Source organism: Cynocephalus volans, chromosome 3 (genome assembly GCF_027409185.1).
Source record: "Cynocephalus volans isolate mCynVol1 chromosome 3, mCynVol1.pri, whole genome shotgun sequence".
Lineage (NCBI taxonomy): Eukaryota > Metazoa > Chordata > Mammalia > Dermoptera > Cynocephalidae > Cynocephalus > Cynocephalus volans.
This window is the reverse complement of record NC_084462.1, coordinates 60,883,415-60,907,808: the sequence shown is the minus strand read 5'-3', so window position 1 is coordinate 60,907,808 and position 24,394 is coordinate 60,883,415. Positions and strand designations below refer to the sequence as shown.

At 43.0% G+C, this 24,394-nt stretch overlaps 1 protein-coding gene across 1 annotated transcript in view; it reads left to right on the top strand.

The window, feature by feature from the left end:
• The window catches only part of ARNT2 (aryl hydrocarbon receptor nuclear translocator 2), a 135,628-nt gene that overhangs the window by 44,148 nt on the left and 67,086 nt on the right, over window positions 1–24,394 (top strand). The window contains exons 5-7 of the mRNA XM_063089501.1: window positions 11,731–11,833; window positions 16,020–16,085; window positions 16,430–16,515. Of these exons, the coding sequence (XP_062945571.1) occupies window positions 11,731–11,833; window positions 16,020–16,085; window positions 16,430–16,515 (255 nt within the window). The remainder of the gene's footprint in view (window positions 1–11,730; window positions 11,834–16,019; window positions 16,086–16,429; window positions 16,516–24,394) is intronic.

Below are 24,394 nucleotides of genomic sequence, written 5' to 3'. Positions count from 1 at the left end.
CATAGGGTTTAAACTACACTGTAGAACCACCACCAATATCATCCTGAATGGGGAAAAGCTTTCAGAGAGGAACAGTAACAAGAAAAGGATGCCCACTCTCACCGCTTCTACTTAACATAGTATTAGAAGTACTAGCCAGAGCAATCAGGCAAGAAAAAGAAACAAAGGGCATCCATATTGGAAAACATGAAGTCAAACTATCCCTGTTTGCAGATGGTATGATCCTATATACAGAAAAACCTAAAAACTCTACTGAAAAACTCTTAGAGCTGATAAACAATTTCAGTATACTTGAAGGACACAAAATCAACATGCAAAAATAAGTAGTGTTTTTATATTCCAACAATGAACTAGCAGAAAAAGAAATCAAGGAAGCTAGCCCATTTATGATAGTCACCAAAAAAATAAAATACACAGGAATCAATTTAACCAAGGAGGTGAAAGATCTCTACAACAAGAACTACAAATCACTGCTGAAAGTAATTAAAGAGGACACAAGAAGATGGAAGGACATTCCATGCTCTTGGATTGAAGAATTAACATTGTGAAAATGTCCATAGTACTCAAAGCAGTCTATAGAGTCAATGCCGTCCCCATCAACATACCAATGACATTTTGTACAGAAACTGAAAAAACAATCCTAACATTTGTATGGGACAACAAAAGACTCCGAATAGCCAAAGCAATCCTGAGCAGAAAAAATAAAGCTGAAGGCATTACACCACCTGACTTTAAGTTATACTACAAAGCTATAGAAACCAAAACAGCACGGTACTGGCATAAAAACAGACACTCAGACCAATGGAACAGAATAAAGAACCCAGAAATCAACCCACATACTTACAGCCAACTGATCTTTGACAAAGGCAACAAGAACATACATTGGGGAAAAGACTGCCTCTTCAATAAATGGTGCTCAGAAAACTGGAAATCCATATGTAGAAGAATGAAACTACACCCTATATCTCACTATACCAAAATCAACTCAAAATGGATTAAAGACTTAAATATAAGACCTGAAACTATAAATCTCCTTAAAGAAAACATTGGGGAAATTCTTTAGGAAGCAGAACTGGGAAAAGACTTGATAAATAAGAGGCCAAAAGCATGGGCAACAAAAGAAAAAAATAAACGAATGGGATTATATCAAACTACAAACCTTCTTCACAGCAAAAGAAACAATTAAGAGAGCAAAAAGGCAACCTACAGAATGGGAGAAAATATTTGCAAACCATGCATCTGAAAAGGGGTTAATATCTAGTATATACAAGGAACTCAAATGACTTAACAGTAAAAAAACAAGTAAGCCAATTAAAAAAATGGGCAAAGGAGCTGAATAGGCATTTCTCAAAGAAGATATACATATGGCCAACAGACACATGAAAAAATGTTCATTATCACTCAGCATCAGGGAAATTCAAATCAAAACCACACTGAGGTACCATCTTATGCCAGTCAGACTGGCCATATCAAAAAGACAGAGAATAACAAATGCTGGTGAGGATGTGGAGAGAAGGGGAACCCTCCTACATTGTTTGTGGGATGTAAATTAGTGCAGCCATTATGGAAAACCATATGGAGATTCCTCAAACAACTACAGATAGAACTGCCATACCATCCAGTGTATATACCCAAAGAAATGGAAATCATCATGTCAAAGGGATGCCTGCCCTCCCATGTTTATCCCAGCTCTATTTACAATAGCCAAGAGATGGAACCAACTTAAATGTTCATCAGTGGACAACTAGATAAGGAAAATGTGGTATATACACCATGGAATACTAGTCTGCTATAAAAAAAAGAATGAAATCTACCATTTGCAGCAACATGGATGAACTTAGAGAATATTATGTTAAGTAAAACAAGCCAGGCACAGAAAGAGAAATACCACATGTCCTCACTCATAAGCGGAAGCTAAAAAAATAAACAAATAAATTAAAAAAGAAAGAAAGATACAACAATCACAATAATTTGTTGCACTTTCAATGGGGAGAATGGAATGGAGGCCATCAGAGGTGGGAAAGGAGGAGGAGGGGAGGTTAGCATGAAATTGGTAAAGCATCACAAAAAATGGTTACATTGTGTAATGTTGAATATACTAGTTATGCTGACTTGAGAATCACATATTGCACACAGATATTGATATTCAAAGCTTTACCCCATACATACACACAATCGATTGTTTCAATAAAAAATAAATAAATTTTAAGACAGATAAGGAAGCAATTACAATAGAATGGGATAAAGGTTCCCATCAGCCTCCCCTTAGCAGGGTGTCTAAAAAAAGAAAGAAAACAGCAAAAAGCTATACAAACTGGGACCCTTTCGGATCTCTTTTTTAAGTGTGTTTGACCTTGTGCTGATAAGAGGAGAGAGAAATGGAGAGAAGCAACTTTATTTTTATTTCCATTTTTATTTGGTTTAGTATAAATGTATCATTAAGGTTTAAATTCTGGCAACTTTGGGATAGTAGTTGAAAATCCGTTTTAAGATTCATTGGAGAAGGTTGTATTGGGTAGATCTTATCACTGTTTTAAAAACAGCAACAATACACCTCTAAATTTTTTTTTAAAGTACAAATAACTAATGATTAAAAAAACAAAAAGTTTGTGGAAAGATAGAATGAAAGATAATATGGATCCTTCCATGAACTTTTTGAAGTACCCTCATATATATATATAATCTATCATCTAAATCAGCACACTTTGAGAGTGAAAAGGAGCTCTACTCATAACAATGCTGGGATGACAGGCAAGCCAGGACTGTCCCAGGCAAAACCGGGAGGTATGGTCGCTCCAACTATGCCTGCCCTGCGGGGAGCTGCTCCTCTCCTAACTCCTCTCAAATATAGATGCAAACCCATTTCCCTGAGTCTCCCAGGAGTGGTTGGGACAGACTGCAGTGATCCGAAGGTTTCTACTGCATCAAAAGAACAAACCAAAAAGCAATCAACAAATACTATATACAGAAAGAATTAAAAAACAAGAACCAAAACCAGATTTTCTCAGTCTAGGTTTCTAACCCTGAAACAGCCACAGGCTGGCCACAGTCCCCCTCAGATGGCCGACTTCCTGCCCCTCCCTGTCCCTCTGCTTCTGTTCGGTGGGCGCCATCTCATCTGCTGCTGTGAGGAGTGGGCTCGACGCTTCCCGGAGCCATTGATGCTGTGGAGTGTATGAACTCTGCAGTCAGGCAGCCCTTGTTCAGAAGCTGTCGGACAGTCTTGGGTGAGTTATTTAGTATCTTTGGGCTTTAGTTTCCTCACAGTAACAATACAACCTACCAGGGGCTGCCAAGGAGGAGGTGTTGCTGGAAGTGTCTGCCTAGGGTGCAGGCGGTGAGGAGCTGCGTTGTCCATAGAACCTCCTAAAAGTTAACCTGCCTTTCGTTATCGCCATGCTCCAGCAAGTCTTGGCATATCAGTGACAAAATATTTCTTCCCTCTGAGGCAGACCGCTGCGAAGGTCTTTCTCCCCACCCCACCTGGGTACGAGGCCACTGTGACCTACCTCCTAGGGTGGTTGTGTTGATCAAACAAATAATGTATGTGCAATTTTATAAAACTTGGCCATTAGTAGAGTGCTCAGTGAGTGAAAAATTAATTCCCTCATCCTTCCTTTTCTGTCAAAGGCCAGAGAACATTTATAGTCTGGGCTGTCTGGTTACAAGTGACAGAAGCTTAAATTGAACTAGTTTAGGCACTAAAAAAGGGCAATTTATTGGCACCAATGGCTTGAATACTGCGAGGGCACTCTTTTGTGTTTTCACTGCTTTCTTGGACTTAGTTTTGTTCTTTCAGACCCAGTTATCCATGAAGTTGAATCACTTGCTGCTCAAAGAGCCACACTCAGATTCCCAAAGAAAAAAGAGGGGGAAAGATGGCCAGGGTCACATTTTGCCTGTGGGGGATTCTGATTGGCCTAGTTGAATCATATCCTTGTCTTTGGATCAATCACTGTGGACAGAGGGTAGCATGAGGTATTGTGATTGGCCCAGCTTGTGTCAAGTGCACAGCCCTCAACCAATCACTATGGCCAGGGAGGTGGGATCTTGTAATAAGATGGCAGCTCCTTTTTTTGACTTTCATAATGAAGGAATATGATGAGAGCTGTTTCTCAAAAAAGCATTGTGGTTGGGGAGGTAATAGGAGACAGAGGAACAGATGCTCCTGTACAACTCTACTGACCATCCAGAGCCCCCTCTTCTGGTTTGGGAAGAAATTGGTTTGGCTACAACATGTGAGTTGATGTCTTTGTACCTGTGGCCATTTCTAAACACCTGCCAGAGATCATGAAATGTAAGGAAAATGCACCCAGCGTCAGCAGTAGGAAGCCGGTTTTCCCCCAGGCTCATTGTGTTCAGAAGACCTTAGGCACGCTGCTTGGATTCCTGTGCTGTGGTGGGGTGTTTGTTCCTGTGTGCACAGCTGCTATAATGGCTGGGTCAACCTTTTGAGAATGAGAACACATTGTCACTGGAATGGCAACCAAACCATCTTTCAGCCTCTGGGCCCCCATTTCAGGGGGCCACACATTTTTGGAATCACATCAAATATTGTCTATCACGGGGCCATCGCTTTGCTTTTGTTGCTATAATCATTTTCTCTTGTTTTCCTCCCTTGCTATCTTGGTTTTCCTCCTTTCTTAACCAAGATAAGATGTTTCCAGTTTTTTTAAGGATTCTTTTGATGAAATATTTCTAATTTATATTTGTTTTCTCTTGTCGCCTGGGGAGCATTTTTATGTGCACAAAACCTTCCTTTGTGATCTTATCCAAGACAAACTTCTGGTTCTTCTTTTTTAAAAAGTTACTGTTGACCAAAATAATACTTAAAAATCAGCTTACTCAAAACAATTACAGAAGGGCCCTCTGCCCATAGAAAACGATGCTGTGTTTTAGAATCTTCTCCTAAAGCAGGGGTCAGCAAGCACTTTTTTGTAAAGGGCCAGATATAAACATTTTAGGATTCATGGGCCAAATGGGCTCTGTCACAGTTATTCAACTTTGCCATTGTAGCATGAAAGTCTCCACTGACAATACATAAATGAATGGGCCTGGTCATTTTTCAGTAAAACTTTGTTTACAAAAACAGGTAGTTGGCCCAAATTGGGCGACAGCCCATCATTTGCCCACCCCTATTCTAAAGCATTTTATACTTTTCAACTGTCTTAGAAATATTACAATTAAAAGCTTTGCAGTGGGGTGGATCATAAACAGAGTAGAAAAACTGAACATGGGTAAATAGGTTGACAGCAGCACTCACTATGTGCTTTAGAAGTAGACTAGGGTGTTGGTGTTAATAGCCTTAAAAATATTCTCCTTATCAATGCCATATTTCCTTGTTGGGACTATATTCTAAGACAGTATGAGGTTTTTTTTTTTTTCACATATATGTTCACCGCAGCATTATTTGCCATATGGAAAGCCTGGAAACAACTTAAATATCCAATGGTAAATTATCTACTCAAACAATATTATGGAGGTTTTTTTTTCTTTTTGATGGCTGACAGTACAGGGATTCAACCCTGGACCTTGGTATTATCAGTACCATGCTCTAACCAACTGAGCTAACCTGCCGGCCCCATATTATGGAGCCTTTAACATGAGGTTTCTGATAAAATCCTTATGAGTTTATGCTAAGTGACGTAAAGTGGAAAAATATAGATCACGAGACCTCGGTTAATTAAAATAAAGAGCAGGCATGCATAAAAAAAGATTGACAGTAAATATGCCTAAATGTTAGCAGAGTTTTTCTCTGGAGAAGATTATCTGGGATTTTGATATGGGGTGTGTGTGTGTGTGTGTGTGTGTGTGTGTGTGTGTGTGTGTGTGTGTGTGTGTGAGAGAGAGAGAGAGAGAGAGAGAGAGAGATTTTTCTAAAAAGACCATGTTAGTTTTAGCCTGAGGCAGTGCTCTGTGCATTATTATCAAGCTGGCCTGAATGCATTCTCTCCCTAGAGAGCCAGGAGGCACAGGCTGGGCTGGACCCGTGGCCTCAAAGTTACTGCCTGGAGCCTACCAGCCATTTGTACTCTAATTCTCTAAGGGGATTAATGCCTAAGTCTTCGAATCTTCACATAACCCTTCAGAGTAGGAATATCTGATCACATTTTCCAGTTGATGAAACTGAGACTCAGATTAAGTGACCTGCTCAAACTCCCACAACTGGCGTGTGGGGGAATTATGTCTTGGATCCTTGCTGCCATTTTCATTTGAAATAACATAGTTAATAACTTACTAACTCACTAGTGGCTCTCCTTTGTACATCAAACCCAGAGCGATATCTGCTTCCACAGCTTTTGGCTGTGCTGGAAGATTTCCGGGGCCTCTTTGACAGAGCCAGCCCTGTGTAACTTGAGTACTGTTTGCTCTGGTGACAGGTGCCCGTGCCACAGAGATTCTCCTTGCATCTGTACTGAAAGGAGAATGCTGTTAGGACGTTGAGGATTCGGGCCCTAGACTTTTGCTGAATTCAAAGACCTGGCAAAGCAGGAGGACCAGAGTGGGAGGACTAGTAGATTGGAAAGTTGTGGTCCAGCAGGAATGCTTGAATGTACCGTTTCAGATGGAGCAGTGACAGATGGCCGCACTCACCAGATGTGGTGATGGGAGTGTGCTGCTTCGTGGAGAGGAGAAGAGCATAACGGAAGTGAGGGGGCAATGCTGAGGTCGGGGGTGTCAGGTGGGTCATCCAGATGGATGCCAAAAGCATGTAGGGTGATAGCAGGTCTTGGGGTGAAGAGAAAGACTACGAGTGATGTGCTGGCGTTTAAGATGAAGGAGGAGGAGTGACCAGAGTTTGGAAGACCACAGGAACAACAGGAAACACCAGGTGGGTGAGGCTGGAAGGGGCAGGGGTTACACGAGAGCAGAGCAGGGCTGGTTTGGAAGGGCTCTGGGAGACAGCAAGCAGGACTGCCTCTACCCAGTGGAGTGTGGGCTACGGCAGCAGGAGCCTCTCCCCAGGGAATGCTTCTGGGGAAGCAGTAGGTCAGGTTGGTTTCTTTTGAGGCAGAGGTTGGGAGAGTTTCTGGAAGGAGCTGAAGATGTAGGAATTGGTTTGTTTCAGAGCGGGCATTCCAGAGGGCACCCTAGAGAGGATTAGGAGGGAAGGGAGCAGGGGGCATGGATCAGGGTTGAAGAGTGCACAGAGGAGAGGTGACCAGGCGAGCCGGTAGCTTAGGCACTGGCCAAGGAGGGCAGGATAGGATACGTGTTGGGACCAGCCCAGGGACGCCGCTGCAAAAGAACGAGTCCTCTGATGCAGCAGGTGAGGATGAAGGTGGAGGAGGACTCTGGAAGGAGTCGGCATTGGCCTGGACTGATGGTGCCTCTTGGGATCCGCTGGGTACCAGCCCTAGCAATCCAGCAGACTCAAGGCTTCTGGGGTTAAGAAAGATTAGGAACCGTGTAAGTGGCAGGACCTTCCCCATGCTTGCTTCTCCACTAGGAGCCCCATTGTAGTAAGCAAACCCAACACCCGGGTCTCCGGTGGGTCAGATATGGGGGCTGGGAATGGCCACTTGCCTCAGTACACCTCGACAGCTGTTAAATTTGTCAAAAATCCAATTTACACACAACCTTTCAGGAGCACACCCACTATGTGAAGTCAGGCATGATTTCATTCCAGAGGAGGCTGGAAAGGGGGTTCATTGTGCCCAGGGAAATCAGAGAAGCTCACAGAGAAATAAACGTTGAAGCAGTTGTCTCTCAGGGTCATGACCGTGGATCGGGGAAATGTGTTTTTTCATTTCCTCCTGTTGCACCGCTTATGTGCTCCACAGCTGTGATTTATTTTCAGAGCACACTTTGGAATTTGACAGACCGGCATGCTGGCCTGCTTCACAGCTGAAACCATTTGCCATTTGGTAGACGATAAAGCAAATGACAACTTACACTAAAGCGACTGTTAAAAGATGCTGTCTGTGAGTGAGACAGACAGGTGTCAAGCTGGGACAGCAGATGGCACAGAACCAGCAGACGCGTGGGCCCCCTCTACACCAGCCGTGCCAGAGCTCTTTCCTACAGACCAAGAGTCGGGCCTCTCGACTGAGTGCAGTGCTCGTGCACACATCCTGATCAGAGATGCATGCATCAGTGATGAGCACATGGTGACTGCGGGGATGTGTAGTGCCGTGCCTGCTACAGAGCCCCGGTCCCGTGTCCCAGGGCTGCTGTGGGTGCTGAGGAGGGTGAGCTGACGAGGCACGGTCAGTCTGTGAGTGCCAGACAGTTCCAGGGCAGAGCAGTAGAGTTGGCTGGGCAAGCAGAGCGTGCTGCAGGAGTGGAGCCTGTCTTGCACACTCTGTCACCCTTCCCCCACCTCCCCCCATTTGAAGCAGTGGGACCCAAGCTTGGAAAGGATGTCTTCACAGGGCCCTTTTGATTTCAAATGAAAGAAACCCATAACACTATCTATTGCAAAGGGCAGGTCTCAGTCACTTCCTCTCTCTTACCTCCTTTATTGTTGCTCATAGCACTTATCTCCATTTACAATCTATTCTATTCTTTTCTTTGTTTCTTTGTTCTCTGTCTCACCCACTAGAGTATAATGGCCTTTGCCTGTTTAATTTTCTGTGCTTAGATCAGTGCCTAGCATATTGCAGGTGCCGATATGTATGAAAGGATGACTGAGATATGACAAAAGCAGGAGTTAGTCAGGCAAAGGGAAGGGGGATGCTCAGGGCAGATGGAGCTGCTGGGAAGGCCCAGAGCTGAGAGAGGCAGGAGCAGCTTGTTGGGGAGCGATGGGTTTTCCCCTGCACCTGGGCCTGGGGGACGCAGTGAAAGGCTAGGGTGAGCAGGGAGGGGTAGCAGGTAAGCAGGGACTGGACTTTGAAGGAGCTTTTATGCTGGGCTGCAGGACTGGCTCTTACTGGGAATCAATAGTGGAGAGCATGAAAGGTTTTCAAGGAGGAGTGTGACACAATTGTTTAAGTCTGATGAGAAACTCACCCTGATTGCTTGCGTGCAAGTCAGTTTTACATATGTTGTATCACAATAATCCTGAAAGTGAGATCTTACTTCTTCATTTTGCAGAAAAGAAAACCATAGACCAGTGAGGCTAAGTGTCTGAGATCACATAAACGGTAGAGCCATGATCATTTTTGTGTTTTAAGTAAAGAAATCTGGTAACAATGCAGAGATGCCCTGTTGGAGCCATCCATCCAGGAATCAGTGAGGACAGATCTAGTGATGCAGATGACAGAAGTGCATAGGACAAAGATATGTGGAAGGCAGAACTGACAGATTATTGGTGACTGATCAGATACTGGAGTGGGTTTTCCATGTTCTTCATTTAATAAGAATTTATAGAGCACTTGCTGTAAGCCAAGCACAGTTTCAGTTACTTTATCATGTTAACTTATTTAATGCTCACAAAAAACATCTGAGGAAAGTACTGTTGTTATCTTCCTTTTACAGATGAGGAAGCTGAAGCACAGAGATGTTAGGTAACTTGCCCAGGGTCACACAGTAAGTGAGGAAAGCAGGATTTAAAGCTAGATGGTTGAGCTCTAGAGTCCGTGCTCTTAGCTACTCGATTTATAGCTTGAGCAACTGAGTGGTGGTGACACCAATGACTAAGACAGGGAACTGCAGAGAAAGGGTAGTTTGGGACAGGAAAGTGAATTTGTTTGGGGACCTGTGAAATGTAAGATGTCTGGGAGATGCCCAAGAGACAGCTAGGCACGTTGAAGCTTCCAAGAGAGGTCTGGCTGTGTTAAAGAAAAAATTAGTCATGACTCATGTTAATGATGGTAAGGAAGATTCTATTCAAGGGGACCCTGGCAATAGGTGCAGGGACCACTGCAACAGAGTCTTGCAACAGGGAAGAGAGACTGGACTCAACTCCAACTCCAACTAGGACAAAAGGGGATTTCTAACCAAGGAGCAGGGTGGGGGGATCAGTGGATGGAGAATTACTAAGAGGGAACATCAGGGGTAGGGGGATTTTTGCTAGACCGACTCGATGGAATTCTTGCTAACGGCAGGCCAGGGTAATAAGATGTCCATGGTGGTCAGATACCAAGGGTGGGAGATTTCTGCCAAACTGGCTGAGCAGAAGTCTTGCTCAAACTGGATTCTATGAGGGCAGAAAGGGAAGGGAAACCCAGGGCAGAGGACTCAGAGGAGCCTAATTAAAGTTTTGGTCAAAGGAGAGAGGCTGGAGATGAAGAACTTTTTCTTTTTTTGGCAGTTGGCTGGTCCAGGAATCCAAACCCATGACTTTGGGGTTTTAAGGTTGTGCTCTAACCAACTGAGCTAACCAGCCAGCCCCTAGAGATGGACATCTTGATGTCATTAACCTGTAGGGGGTGGTGGAACCAAAAGAGTCACAGAGGGTCACTGGGGAATAGTGAGAGAGAAAAGGTCCAAGGCCCTGTGCTGGGAATGCAGCATCAGAGGCTGGACTGAGGAAGAGGGGCCACCACAGGGCTGAGAACCAGCAAAGGAAAGGCCAGAGAAAAGGGTGTCCCAGGACAGGGAGGTTCCAGGAAGGAGGACAGGTGGAAGATAGGGTCAAGGTCGGGAGGGGCTGAAGATTGTTATTAAATTTGGCAACAAAGAGAGACCGTGGGGCCTGGGCTAGGGCAGTGTCCATGGGGCTGTCGAGAGTGAAGGCAGACTGTGGTGGGCTGAGCCATCAGGAGGAGGGGACAGATTCGATGAGCATGGACAGGCCATCGACTGCAGATGCAGAGAGAGAGGACACGAAAAAACGACAAAAAAAAAAAAAAAAAAAAAGAGAGGACAGAACTCAGGGTCAGAGAAAGTCTTCTGTTTGTTTTTCCCTCGCTAAGATGAAAGAGATTTGGTGGTGTTGAAATACTGGAGGAAGTAGATGGTAGGGATGGGAGAAGTTAGAAATAATTGAGAGGGAAGAGGTCAGTTGAAGAGCCAAGCCCCCTGGGGATGTGGAGAATACACTGAGACTTAGCACATGCTCCTCTGAGGTAGGGGGAGGCAAGGGGATGCAGAGGAAACTGGAGGGCCAGAGACTGTGTGTGCAGACGGTGAACGTCTAGGTTTCTGACTTACACTTCCGTGTTGATGGCGATACTCTTGCTGATGTCTGGGGTGTTTGGGGAGGGTTGGGTGAAGCTGCCTTTGAGGTGTATTCAGCTGCTGGTGATGTGGGTCTGGGGCTCAGGAGATGGAGGGGTTGGTGTTAGAGGTGTAGATGGAGCGTCATTAGCTTCCAGAACACCAAACCTTGGATTGGGTAAAACCGCATGGAGGACATATGGAATGAGAAGAGGAGATGGCTGAGGATGAGCTTCTGGTGAGGGAGGGGCAGACAAGAGACAAGAATCGAGTGCCATGTTGGAAACCAAGGGGAGGGAAGATGTTTGAGAAGGAATTCGGGTGTAGTCACGTCCAGCTCAGCAAAGCAGTCAGGTAAAATAAAGGAAAAACGTGTTTTGGATTTAGCAATAAAGAAGTTGTTGATGACCTTGGAAGAGTGGTAGAGAGTGGGGGGGGGGAAGCTGGGTTGTAGGACTGGGAGTGATGGAATCCAACAAAGCAGAGACAGCAAGTGTAGATTGCTCTGAAGAAAACAAGGCATTTCAAATTGTATGGATTTCATCGCTCAGTGAGTTTCTGCCAAAGAATTTTGAGAATTCCAGATCATTTGCACAGCATTTGGAGAATGCTGTCCCCCACCCTCCTTCCCTATCTCCCAATCTAAGGCAGAGGCTCACGCACACATCCTTCTCTCCCTCTTAGGCCGGATCTTGGACCTGAAGACTGGGACAGTCAAGAAAGAAGGGCAGCAGTCGTCCATGAGGATGTGCATGGGCTCACGGAGGTCCTTCATCTGCAGGATGAGGTGTGTTCGGCTGAACTATGGGCCATCGCTATGGGTGATCCTCCATTAAGAGCCTTCAATGGCTCTGCTAAGGTCACAGTGCCAACCTGGTTTCACTCCAGTGACTTCATCTTCTTGACCTCTGCATGTGAATATACAGATTCCTCGGTCTGTCCTGGAAGGACCCCCTCCTTCTTCCTCCCATCCCATTTTGCCTGATTTCCCACCATTTTCTGCCCATTCCTAAATTTGCATCCCCTTGTCCACTGTCTCGCTCAACTTTCTACCCATTCTTCAAGGCCCTTCTCAAGTCCAACCTCTCCAAGGTTCCATATTTCTCAACATGTTTTATATTAACACCTACTAATTTCGTACTTATTCTTATATTTCAAGTGTAAATGTCTTCGCTCCATGAGTAAATTATAATGCCCTGAAGATAGGGGCCTTGATTTATACCTCTTTGAGCCTCCCTGACATCTAGCAGAGTGTTCTGCACATGTTCGGTCGATACATTGTTGTTGGAGAACTGCAGGAGTGACTGAACTTTGGAGTGAGCAGGGGAGTTTAGCCATGTCTTCAGAGAGAGAGCTAGGATCGTGAACAGTCCAGTCCAGTTAAGACACCCCTATACCTTCAACCCTTTGGCCCCAGAGGGATGATGGTATTAGCCGCAAGGCAGGAGGTGCAAGATGGGAGCTGAGCCTGTCTGGGATGTGGAGTTCATGAGGCAGTGACAAGATGCCTGTCATTCATTCATTCATTCAGTTACTCAACAAGTTTACATTGAGGGCCTGCCTGTGCCAGGTGCTCTTCAGGGTGCTGGGAAATCAGTGTCAAACAAAGCAGACAAAATCCCTACATGCATAGAACTTCATTTTAGTGGGGAGACACACAGTAGACAAAAGTACCAAGTAAATATATGGAATGTCAGATGGTGGTAAGTGCTATGGAGGGAAATAAAGCAAATTTAAGAAGGAGTAGGAAGTAGTAGGTGTTATTAACTTCCATGTCATATAGGGTGGTTAGGGGAAGGCCTCATTGATGACATTTGAGTAGAGGCCTGAAGAAAGGGAGTGAGCGAGGCATGGGAATATCTGAACAAAGAGAACACCAGGTAGAGGGAATAGCAGGTGCAAAGGCCCTGGGACAGGAATGTTCTCGGTATGCTCAAGAAACAGCAAGGAGGTTGGTGTCTCAGAAGCAGAGTGAAAATGGGGTGCAGTGGGGGCAATGGTAAGAGATTTGGCCGAGGGGTGGTAGATGTCAGGTCATGTTGACTTTATAAGACTTCAGCTTTTACTCTGAATGAGATGGGAGGCCATTGGAGTTTGACCATAGAGTGGCATGTTCTGAATGATGTTAAAAATTGCTCTGGCTTTGCGTGAAAAATAAACTTGCAGGGGAAGAAGAAGGATAGAAGGGAGGAGGCTGTTGTATTAATTCAGCTGAGAAACGTGGCAATAGTGATCGTGGTGAAGAAGTGCTCAAATTTTGAATGTATTTCAAAGTTAGAGGCAGTCTACAGATAGGGTGTGAGAGAATAAGAGAAGTCAAAGATAAGCCTATTATTTTTTCCTGCCCCATCAAAACAATGGAGTTACCATTTGCTACAATGGGAAGATTGGAACGATTGTTGGGGAAGCTAGTTTCGGATAGTAGAGGGGAATTTCAAGAATTTTAAGGTTGAGATGCCTATCAGATAACTAAGTGGAGAAGATCAGTAGATAGTTAGACATGTGATTCTGGATTCTAAGGGAGAGGTCTGGGCTAAAGATAAGGACTTGGGTATTGACATCAGTGAGATGGTATTTAAAGCCTTGAGACTAAGATACACATGAGAAGTGAATATAGACAGAGAAGACATCAGAGGCCTGAGCCCTGGGGCTCTCATACATCGGGGAGGTAAGGGAAAACCAGCAAAGGAGACTAAGAAGGAGCAGCTTAGGCAAGTGGGAGGGGAATGAGAGAGGGCAAAGGAAGTTTCTAGAAGAAAGGAGTGATCAACTGCTAAATGCTACTGATGAGTCCTGAATGTGACGACTGAGGATCAACCACTGGAGCTCAGAGGGAGAACTAGCAGGAGCTGGAGCTGCAGGAGGGTAAGCAGGACAAACAGCCACCTGCTGCAGCAGAGGAGCCTGTTCCTGCCATCCCAGGCATGCGGTCTCCCAGGCTACCCTCAAGCACCTCTCCTGACAAGTCCACGTGATTCTGCACCAATCCTGATTGGGCCCCAGCATCTCCCGCACTGTCTGACCACTGCCACCCCCTCCCCGCCCCCCGGCCCAGCTGTCTGGTACTGGTGATGCTCCAGTCTCAGGCCCGACACAACAGAGCCACTCACTAATGTCACTTCTACTTCTTTGTTTGCTGCTGGAGCCATAACTCACCACTTGAGCATCTGTTGGGTACCATGAAGTTCCGAACAATAGATGATTTAAAATAAGCATATATTTTCCCTTATTCAAAGTAATCTTTTAAAGCAACTACATTTTTTAAACAAGATCTGTTCATCTTCAGACTGGTTAATCCACCTCAGATAACTGAGGTGCCTGTGTTGGGGGAGACTGCCACTCTGACCCCCTAGCCGGGCCCTCGGAGCTGGCAGAGGCATTGTGCTCCCTTTTACAAGAAATGGCCCTTCAGGGATTGGAGTATAGCTGTCCCTTCCTCTGAGTCTGCTCCACTCCAGGCTGGGCATCTGGAATTCTTCCAGAAGTCACGGATGAAATCCCCTTCACCACCTGCCTCAGGTCACAAGTTGGCATTGGAGTGGCAGAATACACACACGTCTCCATCCGACTTAGGAGTCTCTGCAGCCTGCCTGCCACCCATTCATCCGACAGGGGCAAGCTGGGTGGCACGATTCACAAGCATCAGTGTCCACCCAGGGGGAAAATGCCATCAGCTAGTGCAGTCAGTCACAGTAGGGTCTGCCTAGAAGTGCTTTGGTGAATAAACACCCATGCTAGCTTGGCAGGCATTCAGTATAGCACCAGCAATATCAATTCTTAATCTAAGAATTCCCTTATTAAGTTGATTGGCAGCGTCATAGTATATCATTTCTCTTAGTAGCATATAATGCTATTATAACTGCCCTATCAACCAAATTCAGGCAACCCCCTCCCTGCCCCAGTGCCCCTCTAGGGGATGTGCTCCAGGTGCTTTTTGAAGTGCCAAGCCCGCACTGTCTGGATTTACTGAGAAGTGGGGAGCATTGTCATCAGCTGAGGGCTGCCAAATAAGGCAGATTAATTTCAGCAGGACACTGGGCACAGTCTTCCAGAAAAGGGCAGAGGGCCATGCCAGCCTTCCTGGGCGACAATGTCCTGGATTGATCCTGCCTTGAAAACCAGGCTGGTGCTGGCAGCTGTCCAAGTTCTCGGGGTATAAATGGACTCTTATCTTTCCTTTATTGAAGATTAAGACATCTCAATGTTACTTGTCATGTAGTTGGGAAATGGAAATGCTTGTAACAAGTGGGCATACCAAACAGCAGTCGAAGGCTGGTCACAGTGTAGCCTTTGGGTGTGGCATGCCTGGGGTGCTGAGAGGGTCACTGAGAAGAGAGGCAGGAAAGGTCCTATCAGAGTGGGCAGCATGATGCCTCACATCTCCCACCTCCCAGAGAAGGACCCACACAAGCCCTGATTCTATATCTGTTTGTTCCTCGTCTTTCCTCTGACCTCCGCCATCAGCATACTTCCAGCTGACTAGTTATTTCTAGTGCCAGAACATTGCAGGGAAGGAAGGAGAGTTTCTACAGCTGTGATGCTAATGCCTGAGAAGATGCTACTGTTCATCAACTGGCAACATCTGTGTTGAGTTGATGTCTCTGCTCAGGCCTAAAGAGACATTATGCTGTCATCACCCTCTCGCCTTGCTTCCTGAAAGCCACCCGGTTCCACTGAAATGATCTGCAGGACTGAGCATGGCCAGGTTTCCCTGAGAGTCTCCAGCTTCTGGGCTGGGTCCTGAAACAATTTTGGTGTGTATTGCAAAGTCAGTCACACTCTCCTTCCTTTGGTGGCAGTCAAAACTCAAAGGCATGCAAGCCTGCTTCTGTACTTTGGAAGGAAATTGGCTATAGGTCTCACCTGAACAATAGTGTAGCATCAGTTAAGGCAAATCTGCTTGACTGTAGCACTTTATGTTTTGTTCTCTTGCCTGGGTCTTCACTCATTCTAATACATTGGTCAAATCTTAGGTGTGGAAATGCTCCTTTGGACCACCTTCCTCTAAACAGAATAACCACCATGAGGAAAAGGTTCAGGTCAGTATCCCTTTCTGGTGTATATCTGGGGACTGTGCTCTCAGAGAGCTTAAATCACCTAAGCTAAGAAGTAGCCCAACATGAAGAGGGGGCTAACTGTAAAGAGGACCAAGAGACCAACAAATCTGGCTGGCAGTGGCTGAGATGAGAACGGGGAGTTGGGTGGAATCTATTTTGGACTTTTGGACTGTGTGGGAAGAGGGAAAACAGGATGGTGGGAAGTCGGGATTCAAAACCACAGAGGCAAACAAGAGAACCCAGTAGCTCAGATGCCAAAGGAGTCATCAACACCCTTGCCTCACCCCCATGTGATGGAAACAATTTCACAATTGTTCTTTCTTTAGGAATGGCCTTGGCCCTGTGAAGGAAGGAGAAGCCCAATATGCTGTGGTCCACTGCACAGGGTACATCAAGGCCTGGCCACCAGCAGGTAAGCAGACCTGCCTATGTATTCCTAGGGGACAGGATGCTCCTCACACCTGACCTTGGTATCCTGTTAGAAATATACTTTTATAGGAAGACACAGGAAAATATTCTTATTTTCCTTTGTAGTTAGAACATAATGATCATTGTAGTTGGCAAAAGTCCTGCTTCTTGAAACAAAGGTTTTTAAAAAAGAGCTAATTCTCCAAAGGTGATTGGAGCCTTAGCAACTAATTTTTAGGTTCCATCACTCAGAACACTCTGTGAAGTCAGGGTGGCAATTTGAAATGATAGTTGTGTCCAAGCCATTAGAGAAATGCAAATCAAAACCACAATGAGATACCTCTTACACTCACTAGGATGGTTAAAGTAAGGTAATAACAAGTGATGGTGAGAATGTGGAGCAATCGGAAACCTCATATATTGCTGGTGGGAATGTAAAATGTTGCAGCTGCTCGGAAAAACAGTCTGGCAGTTCCGCAAAGTTTTAAGCATAGAGTTACCTTATTACTTAGCAATTTTCACTCCTAGTTATATACCCAAGAGAACTGAAAACATACATCCACAAAGAAATTTGTGCATAAATGTTTATAACAGCATTATTCATAATGGCCAAAAAGTGGAAACATCTCAAGTGTATAACAACTGATGAATAGATAAATAAAATGTGGTATATTCATATGATGGAATATTATTCAGCTATAAAAAGCATTGAAGTGTTGATGTACTGCTGAAGTATTGATTACATGCTGTAATATGGACAAACCTTGAAAATGTCACACTAAGTGAAAGAAGCAAGACACAAAAACCTATATGTTATATGATTTCATTTATATGAAATGTCCAGAATAGGCAAATCCATCAAGACAGAAAGTAGATTTGTGGTTTCCAGGTGCTACAGGGAGGGAAAGATTGGGAATGACTGCTAATGGATACCGTGTTTCTTTTGGGGGTAACAAAAGCATTCTAAAATTACATAGTGGTGATAGTTGTACAGCTCTGTAAATACACTAAAACCACTGTACAATTTAAGATGGTGAATTTTATGATTCATGAATTATATCTCAGTAAACTTGTTATTAAACAAAAGGATATATATAAATGTTGAATAATTTGTTACATTTTATGGCCCAGATGTGATATATCTCAGTGAATGTTCCATGTCAGCTTGAGAACAATATGTATTCTACTATTGTTGGTTATAGTATTCTTTAGCTGTCAATTAGATAAAGCTGATTGATAGTGCTGTTAAGGACAACTATATCCATACTGACTTTTTTACCTGCTTGATGTATCAATTACTGAAAGAGAAGTGTTGAAGTCTCCAGCTCTAATAGTGGATTCGCCTGTTTCTCCTGGTAGTTCTATCAGTTTTTACCTCAAATATTTTGATGCTCTATTGTTTGGTGCATACATGTTAAGGATTATTAAGTCTTCTTGGAGAACTGACCCCTTTATATAATGCCCCTCTTTATCCCTGATAGTTTTCCTTGCTCTTAATTCTGCTTTACATAAAATTATTATAGCTTCTCCAGCTTTCTTTTGACTGGTGTTAGCATGGTATATCTTTCTCCATCTTTTTACTTTTAACCTAACTGTGCTTTATATTTAAATTGGGTTTCTTGTGGACAACATATAGTTGGGTCTAGTTTTTTAATCCACTCTGACAATTTACACATTTAATGTGATTATTAATATAGTTTGATGAATAGCTACCATATTTTCTGTTCATTGTACTTGTTCTTTCTTTTCCCACTTCATTTTTTGCCTTCTCTGGTTTTCATTGAGCATTTTTATATTATTTCATTTTCTTTCCTTTCTTAGAATATCAATTATATTTATTTAAAAATATTTTTATTATTTTCCTTAGGTTTGCAATATGCATTTACTACTCATCCATGTTCTGCTCCATTTTCTTTCCTCTTTTTGATATCCCAATTACACATATATTATACCTTTTGAAATTGTGCCACAATTTTGGGGTGTTCTGTTCTTTTTTGTCTTTTTCCCCTTTCTCTTTTCTCTTTGCATTTCAGCTTGGGAAGTTTCAACTGACATATCTTCAAGCTTACTGATTCTTTCCTTGGCTGTATTCAGTCCACTGATGAGTCTATCAAAGACATTCTTCATTTATGTTACAGTGTTTTTGATTTCTAGAATTTTTTTTATTCTTTCTTAGAGTTTCCATTTCTCTGCTTATGTTGTTTATCTGTTCTTGCATATTGTCTTGTTCTACTAGAGCTCTTAACTTATTAATTTTAAATTCCCCATGGGGTAATTTCAAAATCTGTGTCATATCTGAGACTATACTTACTTTGTTTCTCCCTACTGAGTTTTCCCTTGCCTTTTAGCATGGCTTGTAATATTTGTTGAAATTCAACCGTGTTGTATTAGGTAATTTACTGAGGTAAATAGGCTTTTAGTGTGAGGTTTTCTGTCAGTCTTGCTAGGAGTTGGGCTGTGTTTAATGTTTGATGTAGCTGTAGGTGTCAGAGGATATAAATTCCTCTTATGTCTTTGTTTTACTCCCCTCCTTCCTTTAGGTTCTTCTGGAGCTCTATGAGTCTGTGCCTTGCAGCTTTTCAGCTATAATCCAGTTACTATGCTGGAGCCCTGTCGGTGTGGTGGTGAAGAGTGCAGGAGAGGAATTTTTCTATAATCTTATGATTACATCTCAATCTTTTAGTAGGCCTGTGTCCTTCAAAAGTGTTTCTTAGCTCCTCCTCCCCGCCCCGCACCCCTCCCTTAGATCAGATAGAAGTGAGAAAATGGGCTGAAATTGGGTAACTTCCCTTCCCCCTAAGTAAGATAAGGTCTGAAATACTCTTTCTCTTGAAGAGTAGGCCTTTGTTATGGAGAATGCTCTAGGCATATTTCAAAATGGTTACTTTTCCTCTTCCCTCTCCTCCTGGCTGACAAGGGGGAGATTTTTCTCCTGTGAAAAATCACAGGAGGGGATTTTTCTTGGCTTTCCACTGTAAGAATTTGGTGGGCCTCCTGGAGGTTAAACCCAGGAAAATGTGAGAGCTCATTTGTGTACATTTTTAAGAAACATTGTTTAAGGATACATACACATAGCAAAGTTTAAACACGTAGATTCACTCATTCATTGAACACATTTATTGAACGCCTGCTATATATGTGCTAAGCACTATTCCAGACACTGTAGACACAACAGTGCGCAAAATGGACAACATTCTATACTCTGAAAATGAAAATAGACAATAAACAAGATGAGTATGTTGGATAATTTATGCTGAAGGTATAAACTCAGAAATCATGAACATATAGATGGTTATTACAGCCATAATGTTTTTTACTTCTCAGGAGAAAGGAAGCAGAATGGGATAAGGAAGCCCTCCTATTACACTGAACATCTTTTATTGTTGAAAGATAAAAATAAGACAAATATGGCAGCGTGTTAACATGTTTTAAATCCACGTATTAGAAAATTTAGTTATAGAAGATGAATAAGTTCCAGAGATCCACTCTGCAATATAGTGCCCATTGTTAACAATACGAAATTGTACACTTAAAAACAAGTTAAGAGATTAGATTTCATGTTGTGTTCTTACCACAGAAAATAAAACACCAAAAGCCAAAAACCCAGCAGCAACAAAGGGACAAAAGGAAATGTTTGGAGGTCATGGATATGTTTATTACCTTGATTGTAGGGATAGTAACACAAGTACATACATATGTTCAAACTCACCAAATTATACAATATTATGTGCAGTTTTTGTATACCAATTATACCATAATAAGGCTGCTGCCCTGGGTTGAATGTCCCCCAAAACTTAATCTCCACTGTTAAATGTTGAGGGTGGGAAATTCTATTATGGTAATTTAAAGGTGGGCCTTGAAGAGGTGATTACATTGTAGGACCATGCTGTAGTGAATGGATTAATAATGGTGGTCAGGGGTGTGGTTCTGAGGGCTTTAGAAGAAGAGCACATGAGAGGTTAGTCTCTCTGCTCCACCATCTTGCAATGTGAGACTCCTGGGTCACTTTTGCCACCACCAGATGTGTTCCCTGGACTTTGGACTTCCCAGCCACTGAAACTGTAAACAATAAATTTTGTTTTGTTTATGAATCACTCAGTTCCAGGGATTTTGTTATAAGCAACAGAAATGGACTAATATAGCTGGGAAAAAATCTGTATATTAGATACATGGGTGTTTGTTATATTACTCTCTGTAGTTTTTAGTGTTTAAAGCATAAAAAATTAAAAATAATACTATGAAAAATTATCACACACAAATTCCACAAATTTACTGACAAATGAAGACCTATACCATCTATTTTCATAATATAAAAGCAAATACCGATACTGTATTTCAGTGACTACTCAAAGAAGTCATGATATTAAATAAATTTGAATCAATTTATGTAAAGTACTTGTAGATAAATCAGCTATAGCAATAATAATTGTTACAAATCAAGCTGCAAAATATACATTTTTATTAAATTCCTACACAGGTCACTGCAGTCCTTGCAAAAAAACAAATATTTGAATTAAAAAAAAAAAAAACTCAAAGCATATGACACAATAATACATTTATAGAAATACTAATGCCATCCTAATGCCTAGTGCAAATAAAATATTTCATAGAATGTTGGTAACTGGCAAGCCAATGTAAATGATGAATTCTAAAATAAACTACCTTGAACTTAATATTATAGCATTGCCTCTGTCGGGTAGTGGATTGTGTTAGTGATGGATTATGGTGGTGACAAGCTGAATCTCTGGTATTAGGGGAATGATCCACGCCCCATCTGCAACCAGCTCAGGTACCTGCTGTGTGCATTCCTTTGCTGAGATATGTAGTGTTGCCTTGCAATGCCTTCACAGTGTTCGGAGCCTGGACCTCATCTCTGCAGGTCCAGAAACAGTGCTGACAATGCTCTGAAATTGCTCAGACTGGGGCATGTGGAGTAGTTCTCAGAAGCTGGTGCATGAACCAGGTGCAAGTCAGTAATGCCGTGGGGGTCCCTGTTGGTGATGTGGATGCTCCTGTCCCATGTCCAGGGAACCTGTCAGGTTTTGAAGGACTTGAGAAACTGGATTTGCATTAGAGGGTGGACTGATGAGAGGAGAAGACAAGCAATGGGACGTGACTGCTTGCAGGGTGTTATGACAGTGGCTCAGTTCACCAGGCACAGCGATGGCCTGACGTGTGGCAGTGGTTGAGCAAGACTCCTGGAGGCACAAGACATGGGCTGACTACGGAGAGTGTGGTCAGGGCAGTCAGCCCTGGGGACAGAGGAAGGGTCCCTAACCCACCGTGGCGTCAGGAGAGACTTCCTGGAGGAAGTTCATAAGAGTGCTGGATCAGTACTGCCAAATTTTGCCTGTCAGGACCCCATTCCAAGGTCACCATCTCATTCTTCTTGATGCTTTCTTCATTGGAATTAGTTAATCACTCTCATTCTATCAGGCAAATTTCTCTTCCTGTTTCTGGCCTCAAAGGGATCTCTTTCGTACCTCTTTTTTGAGCTCCGGGCCTATGGTATCACGTGAGAACTGCCATGGTCACTCACTCACTTGTAGTGTCCTTGTGGATGAGGGGCAGAAAGGAGGCTGAGGCCCGAGGTCGCTGCATCCAGAGAGTCTGCAGAGATGACTCAGGACCAGCTTTTCTGAAGTTGCATGTAGTTCTGTAACTGTGCATGTTAGAGTGGACAGGGTAATGGGGGCAGTAGAACTCGTTATGCACTAAGTCTTCAGTGAGGGCCCTTGAAACTTTGCCACATGAGAAATGGTTGAAGGAGCCCAGGGTGTTTCTCTTGGAGAAAGTGATACATGATTTCTGTCTTCAAGTATTTGAGGGGGCGTCATATGAAGGAGGAATTAATCTCACTTAGGATAGTTCCAGAAGGCACAATTTGGACCAAAAGGGGAAAATTACCAGAAGGCAGATTTTAATTCCATAGAGAGAAATGAGCAAAGGATATGAACAGGGTGTTAAAAAATGTGTACATAGACACAATAAGCACGTGGAAATAAATCAGCCTCACTATTAATCAGAACTGCAAATTAAAACAATTTGATACCATCTCCTCTTACCTATCAAAGAGCAAAAAATAGAAAATAGAAAATACACAGTATTGGTAAGGTTCAAAAAAATGGACAGTTTTATGTACTGCTGGTGGGAATATAAATTAGTGCAAACCTGTAGAATAATTTGGTGGTATGTATTAAATGCCTTAAAATGAGAATTCCTTAAGATACAGGAACTGCACTTCTAGGAATTTATTCTAAGGAATTAAGCAGAGGTGCATATGTGTTGTGTGTTTAACATTATTTATAATTGTGAAAACCCTGAAGTAATCTAAATTTCAGTGATAGAAAATTGGTTAAAAATAGCATAGAACATCTACATGGTAGAATACTAGACAGCCACTAAGCAGGCTTGTTTTCAAAGGATATTTAAGAATAAAGCAAGGTGTTAAGAAATATTAAAAAGAATGGCAGGCTGTAAAACATGCACATCATGATTCCAATTTCATTTGTAAGTTATAAATGAATAAAGTATATCTATGTATTGAAAGATCATGTATATAATATTAATCACTGTCATTTCTGTGTAGTAGATTGTTACTTTTTTTTTCTATTCACTTCTACATTTTTCCAAATTTTTACATGACTTTAATAATCACAGAAAATGTCATTTTTGAGAAATCAGTCCAAGTTTTTTAAAGAGGCATTTCAGACAATTGGATAGAGTGGCTGGCACTGAATGTAGAAGTTGTAGCTTTTTATTTGTTTTTCGGTTTTGGTTGTGTATTTAGCTGCTCATGTTTCTGTGAAGATAGAGGTTCTGAAAACAAGGATATCTCCATGTGTGACGACTAGAGCATGGCTACAAGATACTTAGCTGTTGCCACCTTGTTCTGTGGCTCTTAGCACTGTTTCTTGATTGATAACTACATTCTTAGCACGTTACACTATTTTGTGCTTACTTTAATGACTCAGGACCAAGGGGCTTGCTTTTTTCCTCTTCTCATCCCAGGGCATAGCTCAGACCTGACATCTAGTATGTATATTTCATGAAGACTGGATGGATGAATGGATGGATGGACAACAGGAAGGAAGAAAGGGAGGGAGGGAAGGAGGGAAAGAAAGAGGGAGGGGTGCTTGCCTAAACAAAGGCGAAAGTCAACGTAGAGGGATGAGTATGTGCAAGAGTTTCTTGCCAGAATTTCCAAAGAAGTTTATAGAATCCACTTTCCCGGAAAGCTTTTAAGATGGTAGAGACAGTAATCTGGCCTAGATGAGGTGACTGAGATGAGGTCATGGCACTCTTACCCTGTGATGCGGTCATGGGGTTGGAGCATCGGAGCAGCAGCTCACTTGATTGGACGATGTCTTGTAAATGCTCAGGAAGAATGCAGCCCCCGCTTACTCATGAGTGCAAGCTCCTTAATTATAAACAAGGATTTGGTTAGGAAATAAGAAGATTCCTAAGCTCCAGACTTGCTAAAAATACCTAAGGGTGACCTTGAAAATCTTTAAAGGTGAGCCATGGAGGTGGACTTTGTGAAGCAAACAAGGGCTTTTAAAACAGATTCTTTGACACCCCACTTGCAGCACGTGCGCTTATGCCTGAGAGGTTTAGTGGTGCATTCACGGCTCTCCCTTGTGCCTGCTGACACCCTGCTAAATGTACGCATCCCATTCATGGTTCTCCCTTGTGCCTGCTGACTCCCTGCTAAATGTACACATATATTCCAGCAGCCCTTGCTGTTACACAGTAGCCTTTCCGGTTAGCCTTGCAACATTTTATACCATATAGGTTTCATTTTAAATGTGACTAAAGGAAAAGGCAGAGTTCCAAAGACAGTTCCCTTGTCTAAGCCTTTAGTTGTTGAGTCTGTCAGAAAT